At 51.8% G+C, this 15,324-nt stretch overlaps 5 protein-coding genes across 5 annotated transcripts; 2 read left to right on the forward strand and 3 right to left on the reverse strand.

Moving 5' to 3' along the window:
• Window positions 1-1,023: 1,023 nt before the first annotated feature.
• On the reverse strand, window positions 1,024-2,403 carry MDH (predicted protein). The gene is made up of 2 exons (XM_002185485.1): window positions 2,126-2,403; window positions 1,024-1,932 (listed from the first exon to the last, which is right to left on the reverse strand). Exons 1-2 carry the CDS (start codon window positions 2,339-2,341, stop codon window positions 1,111-1,113), a joined length of 1,038 nt encoding a protein of 345 aa, XP_002185521.1. The 5' UTR covers window positions 2,342-2,403; the 3' UTR covers window positions 1,024-1,110.
• Window positions 2,404-2,785: 382 nt separating this feature from the next.
• PHATRDRAFT_50556 (predicted protein) lies at window positions 2,786-3,661 on the forward strand. Its single transcript, XM_002185449.1, has one exon. It carries the CDS (start codon window positions 2,908-2,910, stop codon window positions 3,550-3,552), a length of 645 nt encoding a protein of 214 aa, XP_002185485.1. The 5' UTR covers window positions 2,786-2,907; the 3' UTR covers window positions 3,553-3,661.
• Window positions 3,662-3,714: 53 nt separating this feature from the next.
• PHATRDRAFT_31322 (predicted protein) lies at window positions 3,715-5,887 on the reverse strand. The gene is made up of 2 exons (XM_002185486.1): window positions 5,649-5,887; window positions 3,715-5,532 (listed from the first exon to the last, which is right to left on the reverse strand). Exons 1-2 carry the CDS (start codon window positions 5,664-5,666, stop codon window positions 3,877-3,879), a joined length of 1,674 nt encoding a protein of 557 aa, XP_002185522.1. The 5' UTR covers window positions 5,667-5,887; the 3' UTR covers window positions 3,715-3,876.
• A 366-nt stretch (window positions 5,888-6,253) lies between these two features.
• On the forward strand, window positions 6,254-7,403 carry PHATRDRAFT_50558 (predicted protein; the record flags this gene model as incomplete). The annotated part of the gene is made up of 4 exons (XM_002185450.1): window positions 6,254-6,285; window positions 6,311-6,442; window positions 6,550-6,626; window positions 6,685-7,403. The coding sequence occupies 4 exons, from the start codon at window positions 6,254-6,256 to the stop codon at window positions 7,401-7,403; spliced, it is 960 nt and encodes a 319-aa protein (XP_002185486.1).
• A 555-nt stretch (window positions 7,404-7,958) lies between these two features.
• Window positions 7,959-9,268, reverse strand: PHATRDRAFT_50559 (predicted protein; the record flags this gene model as incomplete). Its single annotated transcript, XM_002185487.1, has 1 exon — window positions 7,959-9,268. The coding sequence occupies one exon, from the start codon at window positions 9,266-9,268 to the stop codon at window positions 8,096-8,098; it is 1,173 nt and encodes a 390-aa protein (XP_002185523.1). The 3' UTR covers window positions 7,959-8,095.
• Window positions 9,269-15,324: the final 6,056 nt, after the last annotated feature.

The following is a 15,324-nucleotide window of genomic DNA, read 5'->3' on the forward strand; positions in this document are numbered from 1 at the left end:
CTACGACTGTATTTGCATCCATCGACACAGTAATTTACGTCATTGACCAAAAACGCTTGGAAGAAAGCTCCCATCCATTCCCCGCACGTCAGCAACTTCAGCTTCGTCGCGTTTGACATTCTTCGGGTTTATATAAGTATCTGAGATAAGACGACGTACTACTTTCTCCTACAACGGTTTTCAATTATTGAAGGTTTGGCTATTCTGGCTTAAGCGATGCACCTCCGGCAGCATATGCAAATGCAAGCAAGCATGGTTGGTGGTCGTCAGCGATGCATGATTTTGGATCGTGGGAATGGACCCCGAAACGATAGGGTAGTAGCTATATTGCCTTTTAACAGTTAACAGTTATTAGTAACGAATCTTACGATTAATGCAAGTCGATGACTTCAAGGTACAACTTGAAAAAATTAAACTAGCAAAAGCATGGCCACGTCGATCGCTAGGCTATAGTTGGATAGTTCGCTTTCTCGACTTTGCAAGGATTGTGGCTACAAGTGGGATTCGTTGTTGTCGTCCATGGTTGATTGCCAAACGTTTATGTGAACAAAAACCAAACGTACTGAACTTGGGACTATACTCACTTTCCAAGGAAATGGCGTGGCACACTATTCGAGAAAATTAGTTTGCGTTCCGACTGCCGGAGGCTTCTACGGCGTCGCGAATTCACAGGAAAGATGGTTGCTATCACAGTCAGGTATCGTCTCGAATTACATCACGGACGCTGCTCGGGACCCGCGCGAGCTCCCAAACTTCCGGAACAAACGCCGAGAATTAAAATATGTAGCAAGACCGATTCGTGAAGTCGCAAGGCGAATCCCTTTACTGAAAGTGAGTCATCTCGGACTAAATATTCTAGCTAGCTTCCAAAACGGGTGCGTTCGGGAGCCGAATTCTATGGCTTGACCGATCGCTTGGCGGAAAATTCGTGCTAGCTATAGGGCTTGTATCTCGTGTGTGGGCAATTCCTCCCGTGAATGCACCCGAGGCACTTTTGACTATTACCGCAAAACCAGGACCGTATAAGATGATTCTCTTTCTGATTCACTACTACAAATTATTCTGTCCAGGTTTCTCTTCTAGTAAAAGGCCGAGAACATTCATCTGCTCTTAAGCGTTGACAAAGTCTTCGCCTTTCTTGATTTGTTTTTGCAAGTCGGGAATCATCTTGTCGAACCAGGCTTGTTCGTAGGCCGACAAAGTTCCGTATCCGAGGACTTTTTCGACTCCGTTGGGTCCAAATTCGCACGGACTGGCAAAGTATTTGCAATCGGTCAAATCGGACTGTACGTAAGCGCACTGCGTTACTTTTTCACCGTTCAATCCCTGCAACACCTTTTCGGTAAAGAGGTATCCAGCGTAGGCCATGGATAGTGTGGCCGATCCCGATCCAGCCTTGGCTTGGACGACTTCGTCGCCACCAAACTGTGTGCGGACCGTAATGGCTTCCCGTTCCGCGTCGGACGGCGCAAAGCCTTCGAGCTGGCTGTAGAGTGGTAGAATGGTGATACCGGCGTGTCCGCCAATGACCGTCACGTCGACAGACGCCGGGTCCACACCCATGTGTGCAGCGGCAAAGGTATTGGCACGAATGACGTCGAATGTGGTTACGCCGCAGAGCTTACGGGGGTTGTACACGCCCTTTTGTTTCAATATTTCGGCGGCAATGGGGACGGTGCTATTGACGGGGTTGGAGATAATCGCAATGACGGCTTCGGGACAAAACTCGGCGACGCCTTGGATGAGCGTCTTGACGATCCCAGCGTTGGTGTTGAAGAGATCGTCCCGTGTCATACCGGGTTTGCGGGGCACCCCGGCGGGGATGACGACGACGTCGGCCCCGGTCAAGGCTTCACCGAGTCCCTCGTTGCCGCGGGGAGGCCAAGCCCCAGCGGCGGGAAGACAACCGGACACTCTGGCCCTGGTCGGGATCTAAGATTGACAAAAACGAGGACAAAAAGGACGGGGATGAGTGGAAGGATCCGAGAGCAAAGTAAAGAGAGAGTAGTGGTGAGGCGGCAGCAAGAGGGTCGTGGTGCCACATCCCCAACGAGTCCCAAAATGAAGCGCCGTTGACACGCCGAGTGAGTCTCGATGCGGGTGCCACAAGACACACAAAACGTACGTGACTGAGATCCGCAGCTACCCCGGGAGTACCGACGATATCGTAACAGGCGAGTTCCCCAATGGCGGGGCTAAGCTTGAGAAGCATCGAGAGCGGTTGCCCGATGCCTCCGGCAGCTCCGAGCACGGCGACCTTTTTCGACGCGCTGCTCATTTGGCGAGCTACTGATGCGGAAGAATAAGAAGCCACGGAAGCGAGAGAACGAGCGGTAAACATGAAGGATGAGGGAAAAGGCAAAGCACGACGAATAAGTTGGACGTATTGTATGTATGTCGGCAAGAGCAAGAAGTGTATACGGTGCCAACTGGGGCGACGGATCTTTTTCGAAGTTTTGTCGACGAACCCATTCTCACAGCGCTTCTTTGACGTCCCGACTGGCGTACGTAGGTCAGACGCTCAATTTGCAGTTGCCGGAGGATCGATCGCCTGCTCGCACTACATAGCGAATCCGTTCACGTTCCAGTATTCCTGCCTTGCCCATGTCACTATCCCCAAACGACGGAATCTAGAATAATATTGCAAACCAAATACAGAAATATTGTGCAATGCGAACACGATAGAAATTCCGTTTGCAAAAAGTAACTGACACTACGACGAGCATTACTGCCCAAACGATGTTGAACTATTTACATTAGTATGATTGATGCTTACATTCCTGCTCGCTAATCGTGATACGGAGGGTTTTCAATCTTTCCGTGATCTATTCGTATATACCCTTCTCCAGTAGACGGACTGCACTTACGTCGTTGCTACTGCTGTTGAAACGACTTACTTTGTTGTACATGTGGACGATGGAACGAGCCCATCCTCCCACGTGCGGCGGCGTGAGGGTCCTTCGGTCACGTACGTGGAGGAGAGCGCGCTCGGCATCCTTTGCGATATCCGTCATCCTCGCCGTCGTAGTATTCCTCTCCATGCTGTTTTCCACATCGCACGCGTACGGCAGGGGATCCCCGTCACGACACGTCGCGTCATCGTCGTCAAGCACTCGTGTGCCTACGACGGCACCGGACGTTCGACACGTACCTTCGTTCACGACTACCCGACGACAAGCGTGTCTGGCTTTCTGGGGCTTCTGTGGTGCGGCTGTGGTTGTTCCACCCGGAAACGCCGCCTACGTACTCAACGACGACAGTGGTGAATACGAACAAGTTGAGGATCAGGATTGGCAGACGACCTGGAAGGAACGATTGGATAAGGCCAGTACCATGTCCCCGGATCAGGTATTTCTCGCCGCCAAGGGCGCCGGTAACGTCGATTTGAAACAGGGACCGGAAACGGACGTCAGCAAAAAGCGACGCGCCATGGCGGGTTGTCGTGACAAGACACTCCGCCAAAAGGCGGGTTTGTCGGAAGAAAAAGCCTGCAACGCCCGAGTCTTGCAAGGGGATTTCGACTTTATGATTCAAGCCATGGATGGCAACTAACAGGCATGTCCTGATATTTTGCTAGTTCCAGCTCTAGCGTTTTTCGTACTGTTCCGGTGCCCGTCCAAAGGTACAATTCACAAAGCCGGAACAGCCTTTGTAGTTCGATAAACGAACGTGCCTAAGAGGTTGCAACAACACCCATAAATCTAGACCAAGATTCCATACATTTGTTCTCTCTACTAGCGTTTTCATTAACGGAACATTGCATTCCAAAAAGTGCATTCGGCACGGAGCCAAGGTTGTGGTCCCGGCGCCGACACGTAACAAATACTTTCAACACGCGTGTGACTCACCGACCCACTCAAATAGTGAACCGATCCATCAATCCAAACCAAACGCTTCTAGAGCGGCGACGAGCACAATGCTCAGCGGAAACAACGCCAAGATGAACATGGCCATTCCCGTCGTCATGGTAGTTTCTCGAATCACGATAAATGCAATTATGAATTCCACAATCACAATGGCTACCGTCTCGGCCGTGTAGTGCCAAGCCAAGCCGCGCACAAAGACCAGCCCCATAAAAATACACAAGCAGAACGTATTGTTCATGCAAGCGGCACCCTCCAACGCCGTCAAACTCACGGTAATCGTTTTGCGCGTCTTCTTGCTGGCGTAGTATTGCGAGGCGATCACTTCGCTGGCGTTGGACGCCAATGGTGCCAGCACGAAGGAAACGTAAAAGGGCGATATGCCCGACCGCACCGCAATCTCTTGCATGACATCCACCATGGGATCTGAAAAGAGCACGACCAGGCCGGTTCCTAACGCCAACATCCGAAAGGCCTTCCATTTGATGGCGCGTTGTTGTTGATCGGGCGTGAGCGAGGTGAATTCTTCCGGTACGGTTTCTTCCTCCTCGTCTTCGTCTTCGCCAAAGGCAGCCTGTACCAGGGCGGCACGGGTACCGCGACTGGACGCGTCCAGGTGACGCGGCGCCGTTTGCTGGTCCTGCGCCTTGATGAGCGTGTAGGCGAGGCCGATAAATTCGTCCAAAGAAATGGTACCGGAGCCGTCCGTATCGAACTTGGCAAAGAGCTTATCCATTTCTTCTTCGGATATGCTTTCGTGAAAGTCTCGGAAAAAGACAAAGACTTCGGTTTTGTCGAGTTGTCCATTGGTGTCGGAATCGTAGGAATAAAAGGCGTCGGCCAGAATTTCTTTCAGAAAGGCCGCAATGGCCGGACTGGGGTAACCATCTTTGACATCGTGGATGGACTGGTATTCGGACGCAGCCTGCGCCTGCAGCGCGGACTCTTTGGCGTTGACTTGTGCGGCAATGGCTCCACTGAGTGAAACCTGTCCCTGTTTGAGCAGTTTCTTCATGACGGCCATGCGCTTGCCCTTGTCCTGTCCCTGTTGGGAAATATGCAACTGCAGTCTCATGTAAACCGTCAGGCCCAGCAAGCAGAGAATGAATCCAGCCGCCGCCCACCAGTGCTCCTGTGCCGCAACGACGTCTTCCGAATTCTCGGGCGTGGCGTAGATCGATGCGGGCACCTGTATGAGGAAGTAGGGAACGGTAGTGAGGGCCATCAAGACACCACCGTGATGCACGGCATCGGACAAGGTAACGCCCGTCTTTGTGAATTCGGCCTTCCAGGACGTTTTGGTGGAAAGTTTGGGTTTGACAAGGTAGTCGGGTACGCCGTTGGCGTCGAGATCTACGCGACCTCCGTAGACGGAAAGAGCAAAGGGAACGGTCAGTAGCATGATGGTGGAGCCGGCTAGGGCCCCGACTCCGACAGACAATGTTTCTTGGGCGTCTTCAAGACTTCCGAGTCCGCTAAAGAGAATGATGGCGCCGTCGGGGACGGCTCCTAACAAGGGGAGGACCACTCCGCCGACCAACCCCGCCATGCTGGGGATGAGAAGGAGCAGCTCGGATCCTTCCGAAATGAGATTACTGCTCGAGTACAAGACGTAGCCGTAGCTCAAAAAAAGCCAGAAGAGGCCCGTCAAGCCGACATCCGCTGGATCCTAACAAAGTGCGGAACCGATCGATGACACACAATTGAGGCAATGGGTGAGAATCCAAGTACAGTAAACCTTCGTTCGTTCGTACAGCAAGGTGCGACAGGACGGGTTGTACTTACAATGGCGGGTCCAATCATGTCACCACTGGTATCGATCCGTTTATCGCTCGCTAGGAATTCGTTAGTTCGTTCGTTCGTTCGTTAGTTTCTGTGATCTAGATCTTGGGTATTGTTACGCATCAAAGAATGGATGGACGATGATACGGTGGTGGTTGTGTTGGTGGTGGAAGTAGTGAATCAAGCTTGGCCCTTGGAACGAGGGTCCCGGTGTGCAAGATGGGTTGGATTGGGATCCGGCGTGGTGCGAATGTCTCCTTTCGGCGATGTGACTAGGATTGTGTGTGGTAGTGTCGAGCACCACGACGATGTTTCCGTAAAAACACGTTCCTGTCAGTCCGGCTGGTACCCCATCGGCTCCCTAACTGACTGTAACTCACTGTAAGTAGTACTGTAATGTCGTAGACGCGCGTGCAAGACTCGCCGCTCGGTTCGGTCGAGCCAATGAATCTCTACCATTTTTCAACAAAGACTTCAGTTTCCATACAAGTTATTCTAAGAGGAAATTCCCTATCCGGGCGCAATCTCTTATGTATAAAACTGGTGCGGTGAAAGAACCTCTCCAATGCGACTGAGATTACAATTTACGTATTTCTTCACTGTCAAGGATGGCCTTCTATGGAGTTTCCAATAAATGTAGGTATGTCTCTCTCTTCACAGTCCAGTGACCGCATACCCGTTTTTGTATTTATGATCTTCTTGGATTGGTTCGAATATATCCTCCTGACGTCGTCGTCCTTCCGACTCGACCCCAACCTCGACGAACAAAACACAGTCCAAGCCAAGTCTCGGGAACGGTTTGTTGAGAGCGGGGGCGCTAGCTAGCTACCGCTGTGAAACCCCCATACCTATTCTCCATCCACATCGACACTGTGTTCACACAGTCATTGCTTTCCGCATTTAGTGTTTTCCCACCACCGCTCGATGACGTTGCGTACGACTCCCGTGATAGAGACGCGTTCGTCGCTGCCCGACACGCCGGTGAGTGCGCTCACGATCCCCACGTCGCACGCGTCGTCACTATCGTCGCCGTCAGCAGCGGCAACAGCGAACGATTCTTTCGCGTTGGAAATGAAGGAACGGGCTCGTACCCGTCGCGCCCGACAAGATCAGGTCGTCTCGGACCTCAAAGTCCAAATCCGTCGTGTCGAAGCCGCACTCCAGGCGGAAACCAAACGACGGGTACACGGACTCCAAAATCTCCAACAACAGACGGAGGCCAGTATCCGCACACTGCAAGAAAATTTGGAAGAGTCCTGGCGACTCCAACAAACAGCCACGGACGATCGCTGGCAACAACTGGCCGACCGATTGACCGCTTTGGAAGAGTCCTGGCGTGTCCACGTGGCGCGCTGGGAAGACCGCACCGGTTCGGAAAGTGCACAGGCGCGGGAGATGCTACGGGAACTGCAGGAGCAGGCGGAAGTGGCGCAGAGGGAGCGAGAGATTCGTGAAGAGAGTTTGCGACAGCGATTGGAAAACGTCGCGCAAGAAGCGGAACAAGCCTGGGACGAAGCCCGACGCGAACGGCGCGCGGCGACCGACGAACTGCAAACGCGGCTCGAACGATACGACGACAACGTGGAAGCGCACGTTCAGGGATTGCAACAAACCCTACGGCAAGAATTAGCCGCCCTGCAGGCCGATCTGCAAAGGGAACAAACGGAACGAGCGACGGCGGATCAAGATATTGCCAATGTCTTGAATCGCTACACGGAAACGATACAGAACAGTTTGGCCGTCGTTTCGGACGTATAGTGACTTCCTATAGAGTACCGTTAACGACATTCTAGGAATCCTTGAAAAAGGCAGGCATTTTCCGGTCGTGCGTTTCCACTAAAATGGTCATACTTTGTAGTATTTGGCATCTACGTTTCACATACTGATCAGTCTACTCCCAAAGGGAGTGCCTTGTCGTTTGGTAAGGCATGTCCAACGGTTACTCTCTGTCACTATTCGAAAGATAAGCAAGTAGCCACTTTTCGACCGTGTGAGCAATCATTTCGTTACCCGTTTTTATTGTTTGTTCCCAGTCTTTTGGGTCATTGTTACTCCTCCATCCACATGTTTGGTCGGTTCATGTCCAACAACTTACGAGTCGTCAAAGCCGAGAAGGCGATAAACGCATTTGGTCGACTTCGTGGACGAATTGGAACAAATTTGAGACAACGCGCAAAGGCGCGCTGTAACCGCTACATCAATCACGTGGAAGCGCATGACCAAGGATGATCAACGCTACGGCAATAATTGGCCAAGCTGAGCGCTTGATTTGCAACGAAAAGAAGCGGAACGAGAGACGATGGATCAAGAGTTGGCCGACTCAATCAATCTCTACACGAAAAAGCTCCAAAAATGTTAAGATAGTGGTTCCATGGCAACTTTTGGCCAAAGGCATCCTTGCGTCGATTGGAAATATTGGACATCGACCATTCGCAAAGCATACCATTACGCTATACTTTACGGTCCAGAGCAATACAATCCAACATGGCCCGGGCTGATCTTATTTGAATCGAGGAGTTGAGTCGATCGTAGTCGTGCCCCCCTTCCACCAAACCCCAGTTGGCAATTTGGTATTCCTCTTCCACCCGTGCCGCTTGAATGGCGCCTTCCAAATCCACCATTAACGACGATTGCTGTTGTTGCTGAGTCTGTTGTTGGTGCATCAGTAAACTCCAGGCTAGCCAGAAGGACTTGGCTTCCGCCGCACACGCGTGTAGGGTAGTCAATTGCCAGGCATCAAGCTGCGCCACAAACTCCCGCGCGTAGTCGTACAGTGCGGGCGGGTGAAAGAGTTTGGACGCATTCTTGGCCACCAGTACGCCTTCGCTACCGAGCGTTTGCGCCAAGGCGTGTCCTGTCTGTTGCTTGACTAATTCGTGTATGGGGCCCCACAAACGTTCCTGGGCCTGGTACAATCCCCGATCTTCCATCGGGTCCTCCCAGTAGCAAATCGTATCGGTACCCACAAAGTTCAACGATGTTTCTTGGTACGTGCGCATTTGTCGGGAAGTCTGGTCAAGGGCAGTACACGCGAGTGTCATGAGGGGCATTTGTGTCGGCACAATGTAGGGGGTTTGGGCGTTCCATTCCGCCGCAATCATGGTGGCCAGTGTAACGGACGGCACCGACAAGGGTTGTCCCAACGGAGTGCGTAAGACCCGTCCATCCAAAGTCACGCCGTGCCAATCGAATGACTGTTCGTCGGCTGGTCCGTCGCGTGTGCTACCCGGAAGGGAGCGCGGTTGCAGAAACGTTCGGAGCGTAGCGTGGTCGAGTTTCCCCCGCCGCACCACTCCCGTGGCACTGTCGGTATTGTCGACCCCGGCGGAAATTGGTGATTCCACGAAAGCGGCAGTTTCGGATGCGGGAAGCGTCACCCAGGGAGCTTGACTGGGTGTTGTTCCGACAATCTTGTAAAAGCGACGGCGTCCCGCCAAGCGCGTGTCGCGAGCGGTAGCGGCGTGCGCCGCACTGGTGCTCTGGCGCAGAGCGGAGATGCCGGCTACCGTAGCCACCCGGGAACGACGAGAACGTGTGGCGGTCTTCGGACGCACTACGTTCCACGGCGAGACTAATCGCCCTTGAAAGGGGACGATACGTGCAGTCGTCGCGGGGAGTATCATCGTTGGATGATTGGCGAATGGAGAGCGGACTCTTGCGAGAGAAAAGTGAGAGTCGATGTTGAGGGCGTCGCGCCTGGGACCGTATCGGCGTATAGGTAGTGTTTGTGAACGCTCGTCGCTCGTCCGTGCATCTCTCGGGTTTCACGTCACATCAGTAACCCTACCTCTTTGAATTGGATGGGGGGGGATTGCGGATGCTCGGTAGAAAAAGAGTCGGTGATACCATACTCTCGCAAAGCCTGCAACCAATCGTGTCCGGTCGGACTCACACTCACAGATACAATTATACTCAAACTCGTTTGGTTAGACATGCAATGACTGATATTGTCACAGAAGTACCGTAATCATATGTCAAAACAATTGACACTCACGGGTCAGTAGAAAAACGCCGGGAGGAAAATCCCGTACAGGGAACGGGAAAACCTGGGACTGGTCTCTCCCCTGGCGTTCGCGTGTGCTTTGAGATCCGAGAGATATCGATCGAGTGTCTTTCTGTGTTGCGCCGCTCACGGAGAACAAACACGCTTTCTACGGGAAGGTTGGGTTCCGTCTAGCCTCTGTCGAACGCAATAACGTTCGTTCTCTGGTGATATCCCTTCAACGCACACTCACCTTAGTCTTCGTAGCAACAGCACTTGCGTCTCCCATGTCTTCGAGCTACAGTGTGCCTACGGGGCGTGATCTGGCGATTGAAGCCTTATTGGATCGAGAGCCTCACGGGGATTACTATCGAGTCGCACGTCTCGTGGTACGTTTGAACCGGCTCTTGCCTACTGTGCAATGCATATCTACCAGTGTGGATCCCTCGACCATTCCCTGTCGCGTCTTTGGTTTTTTCGTGGGTAGCACCAGTACTCTCCGTTCGTTTCTTTTTGTTGTTGTGCGCTGGTCTACGTTCGGAGAGTGCTCGTATTCCGCGCTCTCGTACTCACAAAGCCCCCTTTGCGGTCCCCGCTTACAGGAAGAAGACGTACCAGCAGCGTTGAATGCTCGCCCCAATTTAATTACCAAGGCGGCTCTAGTGGATCAAGCCTTTTCGTTGTCGCGGTACGACCTGGATTCCTTGGAAAAATACCAAGCCGTGTTTCCCATCCACCGCGTACGAGCGGGGCTCCGACGGGATGACGAAACATCCAAGCACGAGTCGGTCCGAGATGCCGTCTCGGAAGAGCGCATTCGGAATCATCACAAATCAGTCACCCAATCCGACGATAACGTTAGCAGCTTGACTCCGGCGGTTCCGTTGAGAACAATCTTGTCCTCCCTGTTGGATCCCGAGACCGTTCACAACTTGAGTCAGCTCGAGAGTGCCAAAACTTTGTGGGAAGATTCCGGCACGTCGACATCTAATAACGCTTCTTTTTCTTCTTGGGAAGCATCCTTTTGTAACTGGACCAAGCATAGGGAAAAACCGGAAGCTATCCCGGCACTGATTGGTCTCATTTTGCAGTGTTTGGCCGGTGCCTTCCACACTCCGGCGAGTCTCGAAGCGAATGCATCGTCTTCCTCGCCAGGGGCCGAGACCACCACACGCGACGAAGATCCTGTCGAACTACCCCTACGCATAGGTTCCTTACTGGCGCTTATTCCAAAGTGTGTACGTGACGACGAAGACCACTTTGGCTTGGACGAATCCTGGTTGCAATTTTGGGCCGACACCGCAGCAACCCACCAAACGCGCTCGGAACTCGTCAAGGCCAGACTTTTGGCGAAATTGGAGACTCCGTCAAGTGGAGACACGACGACCGCCGCGAACCGCGTCGTGGAGGAGTCGGACGAGGTCAACCGTGACGACCCAACGTCGGCAATACAAGCAGCGGCAAGATTTTTTCAAGACGCCGAGTCCGAGTCGGCTGCCCTTAGTGCTGCACTCGATAGTATCATCAACAGCAACCACCGGGAATTCGAAATTGACGAGGATGATGAGCTATTAGAGCGAGCGTTGGATAATGGTAACTCAAGGATACGCTCGCGATCTCGTCTTCCGCGGCAAAATCAAGAAGACATCCCCACTCGACCAGATAGCGAAGAAGAAGATGATTCCTCTTCCGCCGCCGATGAAAACGATGAGAGAGAAGACGAATCGTCGGAAGGAGAGGGATCTTCGTCATCAAGCTCGAGAGCTAGTTCTGGGCATGTTGTCGAGTCCGATCGGGATCTGGATACGGATGACGACGACGATGCTGTTCTACAGCAAGCCATGGCACTTCGTTTCCCCGATGCTCCTTCTGCCGTGAGGGAAGTTTACGATGAGGAAGGACCAGCGGATGGCGCCGTGGAGTTGACTGCCGCTCCAGTTTTTTCTGACGGTCGAGTTGAACTGGCCGAAACACTGAGTTTGCATCCCGATATGTTGGCCGACGTGGAAGCTTCAATTTCCGAATTTCCTGCAACTAGAGCTAGCTTCGATGACGACGAGGATAATGCTTCCCTCCCTCCATGGCCCACACCTCCTGGTTTATATCCGTTTTTCGACAAGGGGGCCTCCAGGACGAGCAACAATGTGCTGGTTGATCCGAGTTCGGACGAGTCCATAGCTCCGGCGCTCTCGCGGTACTTGGATCCCGCCAATGCGAGTTGTTTTGGTTCTGTACCGGCATCGCATGCGTTGATACATATGCTCCGTTATCTGTTATATTTAGTGCGTCGTGAGGCCGTCAAAGGAATGTCGGATTTGGACGACGAGCAATTACCTATGTTGATTGTCCCTGGCGGGATGTGCTCGGAGCTCTTTCGTTCTCGTGGAACGGAGGCAATTCCTGGGTCCAGCCGACTGAAAATAAACGATTGTATCGCTCCTCTGCTACTGGCTGCCGTTTTGAGCCTCGTACAGAAACGAAAAGATGCCATTGAAAATTTGCGCAAAGCACTAGTTCGCCAGCACAGGGCTCGTCTGGGTGACACCGGGCTAGATTCATGCGACAGCGAAGCATCTACTTCAAACCGAGCTATGCGGACTTCCGAGGAACAAGACGATCCTGCTGTAACGTTGGCTATGAATTATATTGAAGACGATGTGCCCTTGTCGAGTGACTCCTTAGAAAACAAAGGGATGCGCCGCAAAGCAGCTGCCGCAGCTCATGATATAGCGACTCTTCTCGCTTCACTAGGCAAACGCGTTGATGCATGGAAGGACAAGGTTCGGCTTTTCTCTCGCTGCTTGGAGTGCGCACTTGAGACTCTGTTCCAACATTTACAAGGTCTGATTAGACAACAGCTAAAGTCAGGAGGGCAAGGACAGGGGAATTCGAATGTTTCCATGAACCTTCGTATGCTTTTATGCCCTCAAACTGTGACAAAGTTATTTGATATTTTCGATGAGTTGGCTTCCGCGGACTTGTATAAGTCTCATGTGGCTTTGCTAGGTGGCGATTGTTCTGGGATTGAAAACGTATTTTTGTCTCTGCGCTTGTATCAAGGTTCCGTTGAAACTTGGGGAGAATGCACTCCTTTTCTCTTCCCGACAAATACATCCCGCTGCGACCTTCTTCAGTCTCTCTGTGACTCGGCCTGCTCTTTTGAAGGTGAAGATCGGGAGATAAGTGATCTTGTGGTCTTTCCGTCTTCTACTTTGGAAACCAGAATGCATCGATTACAAGTGGTGTGCCATCGATTCTGTGTTTTCGACATTCTTGATGGATTCGTTTCCCGTCCCATTCCCTTTCACTGTGAAACTGATAGTCATGCAAGCGACCATCGCATGACGTCCAGGTATCGCGAGTTGGACTCCAGTCCCTTCTGTGCGTCCAAAATTGTGGAAATGCTCGATTCTGCAAGGCAAATAATTCCCAAAGCGAAGAGGGAGGTATGGTCACTCCACTCAGCAATTTGCCATCGTATCCATAGTCGGATCCTGCTTTTGGATGGCTTGTTTACCTCTACCGAAATAGGGGGAAATACATCACGTCCTCAAGCGCGAAATAGTTCCAGTCCGACTGGGGATTTGGTCCTTATTAGCAAAGAGCCTTCATTTGATTTCCAATTTGACCCTTCAAAATGCGCAGATTCCATTGCCATTCAATCCACTAGCATCGAATCTTTCTCGTCATCATCAGGAGGCGTCGGGTCTTGCGTAAACCAGCGTGCCTCGAAAGTCTGGGGCAGCGTGTTGTCCACTAAATCGTTCCGTCCTAAATCTGGTGTACACAAGTGGGCAGTACGGCTGGATAAGTGTGAGCGTGGTCATGTTTTTATCGGTGTTTCTACATCGCAGGCAAACACACGGACCTACGTTGGAGGTGATCGGTATGGCTGGGGCATGATTGGCACACAGGCGCTATGGCATGACCGACGGAAGGTACGTAATGTTCTATTCTGGTTTCTTGTGCTAATTGTCACAAGCTCATGAAGTTGGCTTCCTATCAGATTCGTGGTGACTACGGCTCGACGTTTCGCACGGGCTCTATAATCATTGTAAGCCTTGATACCGATTCAGGAACGCTCAGTTTTGGTTCCTGGAAAGATGATCAAAAAACTGTATCTCTTGCATATGACGGAGCAGCCCGCAATTTGGAGGGTCCGAGGTCGCAGTCTCAGGCCGAAGGTGTAGTGGAAGATTGGGGAGTAGCCTTCGAAGGCTTGCCGTTAGATTCGCGACTGTATCCGGCAATGGGACTTTACCAACGCGACGATTGCGTTAGTCTGTTGACGCTAGAGAGCGAAGCTCGCGCTAGTGCACGAAGAAGTGTGTCTAGCGGAGAGTGTTTTTTCCCATCCCCTTTGAATTCAGTAACGCGCCCCGATGAAACGCTTCTCAAACTTCGCGCCTTTAATGAACGGCTCGTAGAGGATGCTGTTGATTACACGGCCCAAGTTTTTCAGAAAGTTGGCCATGGTTTGAGCGAGAAATCGAACCACTATTTACAGGAAATTATGCCTGCACTAGCTGCAGTGTTGTGCCTATCCCCCTCGTCGGTACCTGTTCTATCGATCCGATCAGCTTTGACTCTCCTTCCGCATTTGAGTCGGTGCATTCGAGCATTCAACGACTGTGCTACGCACTCGACTTCCCATAATCTCTTTCCTTGTGCATTAAAAGACGGCGCTTGGGTAATAAGGGCGACATCGGGATCGAGTGATCTCGAAGAGTATATTGTTCAATTTCACTCGCAGCTAGACAAACACGGCCGCTGTATCGGTTTCAAGGGGGAAGGGGAGGGAACAACCGGCAAGTCAAAGAACGGTATTGTTGATATATCGGGATCCATGACTGGCTCGTCACTGACCTTTGTTGAAAAATGGTCGGACCAGCACAACCGTACCCACAGTATACCTCGAACCGATGATTCCTCGTCATGTGTCGTAGCAGCCCGAGTCGGGTTGGGTTGCTGCAGATTCGAAGGGACGTACAGAAATGTGGAGTTTGGGACGGAGGGTCAAATAGCAGGGATTCGTTCTGGTACGAAGCAAACAGAAAGCTTTCGTCTGAAGGATGTCCCTACGCAGAAAGATTCTCCAGCAGCATTTGGCGAGCTGGTTACATCAGGAAAAGTGATCCTATGTCATGCCTATAGCCATTTATTGTCCATTATTGCTGAAGATATACCCGGAGACCACAGTGAAGTCGTAGGTGGCGCAGTGTCAGCGTTTTCAGGAAGTCGGGAGGAGTTTGACTTTGTAATGGATGCCCTGGGACGACCATTTATGTCAAAAAGCATGCTCTGCACTGACCAGCTGGGGACACATGCATTGATAAAGCAGCTCAATGACGTCTATTTTCCTTGCGATTTAGACGCTAGCCTTTGTGGTATATCTAGAAATGCTCTTTTGAAGCGCGCTTTCAAGGACGGCTCTTCTCCTGACACCGTTTACGTTCAAGCACCGAAGGATCTAATGGAACTTGTGTCAATAGTCGATGATTGTTTTGCCGCGAATAGTGGAGGATTGGGATCCCTTCGTTCCTTTTGTCCAGAACAGTATCTGAGTACAAGAAGATACGTTGTCGCTGCTATCGTGTTTCATTGCGGTCTGGTTGGCGAGCTTCATCGATGCAACCCTTCCGATAAAATGCCAGCATTTTTCCAACCAATTTGGAAAGAAGCGCTAAGGGTCTTGGA

Source organism: Phaeodactylum tricornutum, chromosome 31 (assembly GCF_000150955.2).
Source record: "Phaeodactylum tricornutum CCAP 1055/1 chromosome 31, whole genome shotgun sequence".
Classification (NCBI taxonomy): Eukaryota; Bacillariophyta; class Bacillariophyceae; order Surirellales; family Neidiaceae; genus Phaeodactylum; species Phaeodactylum tricornutum.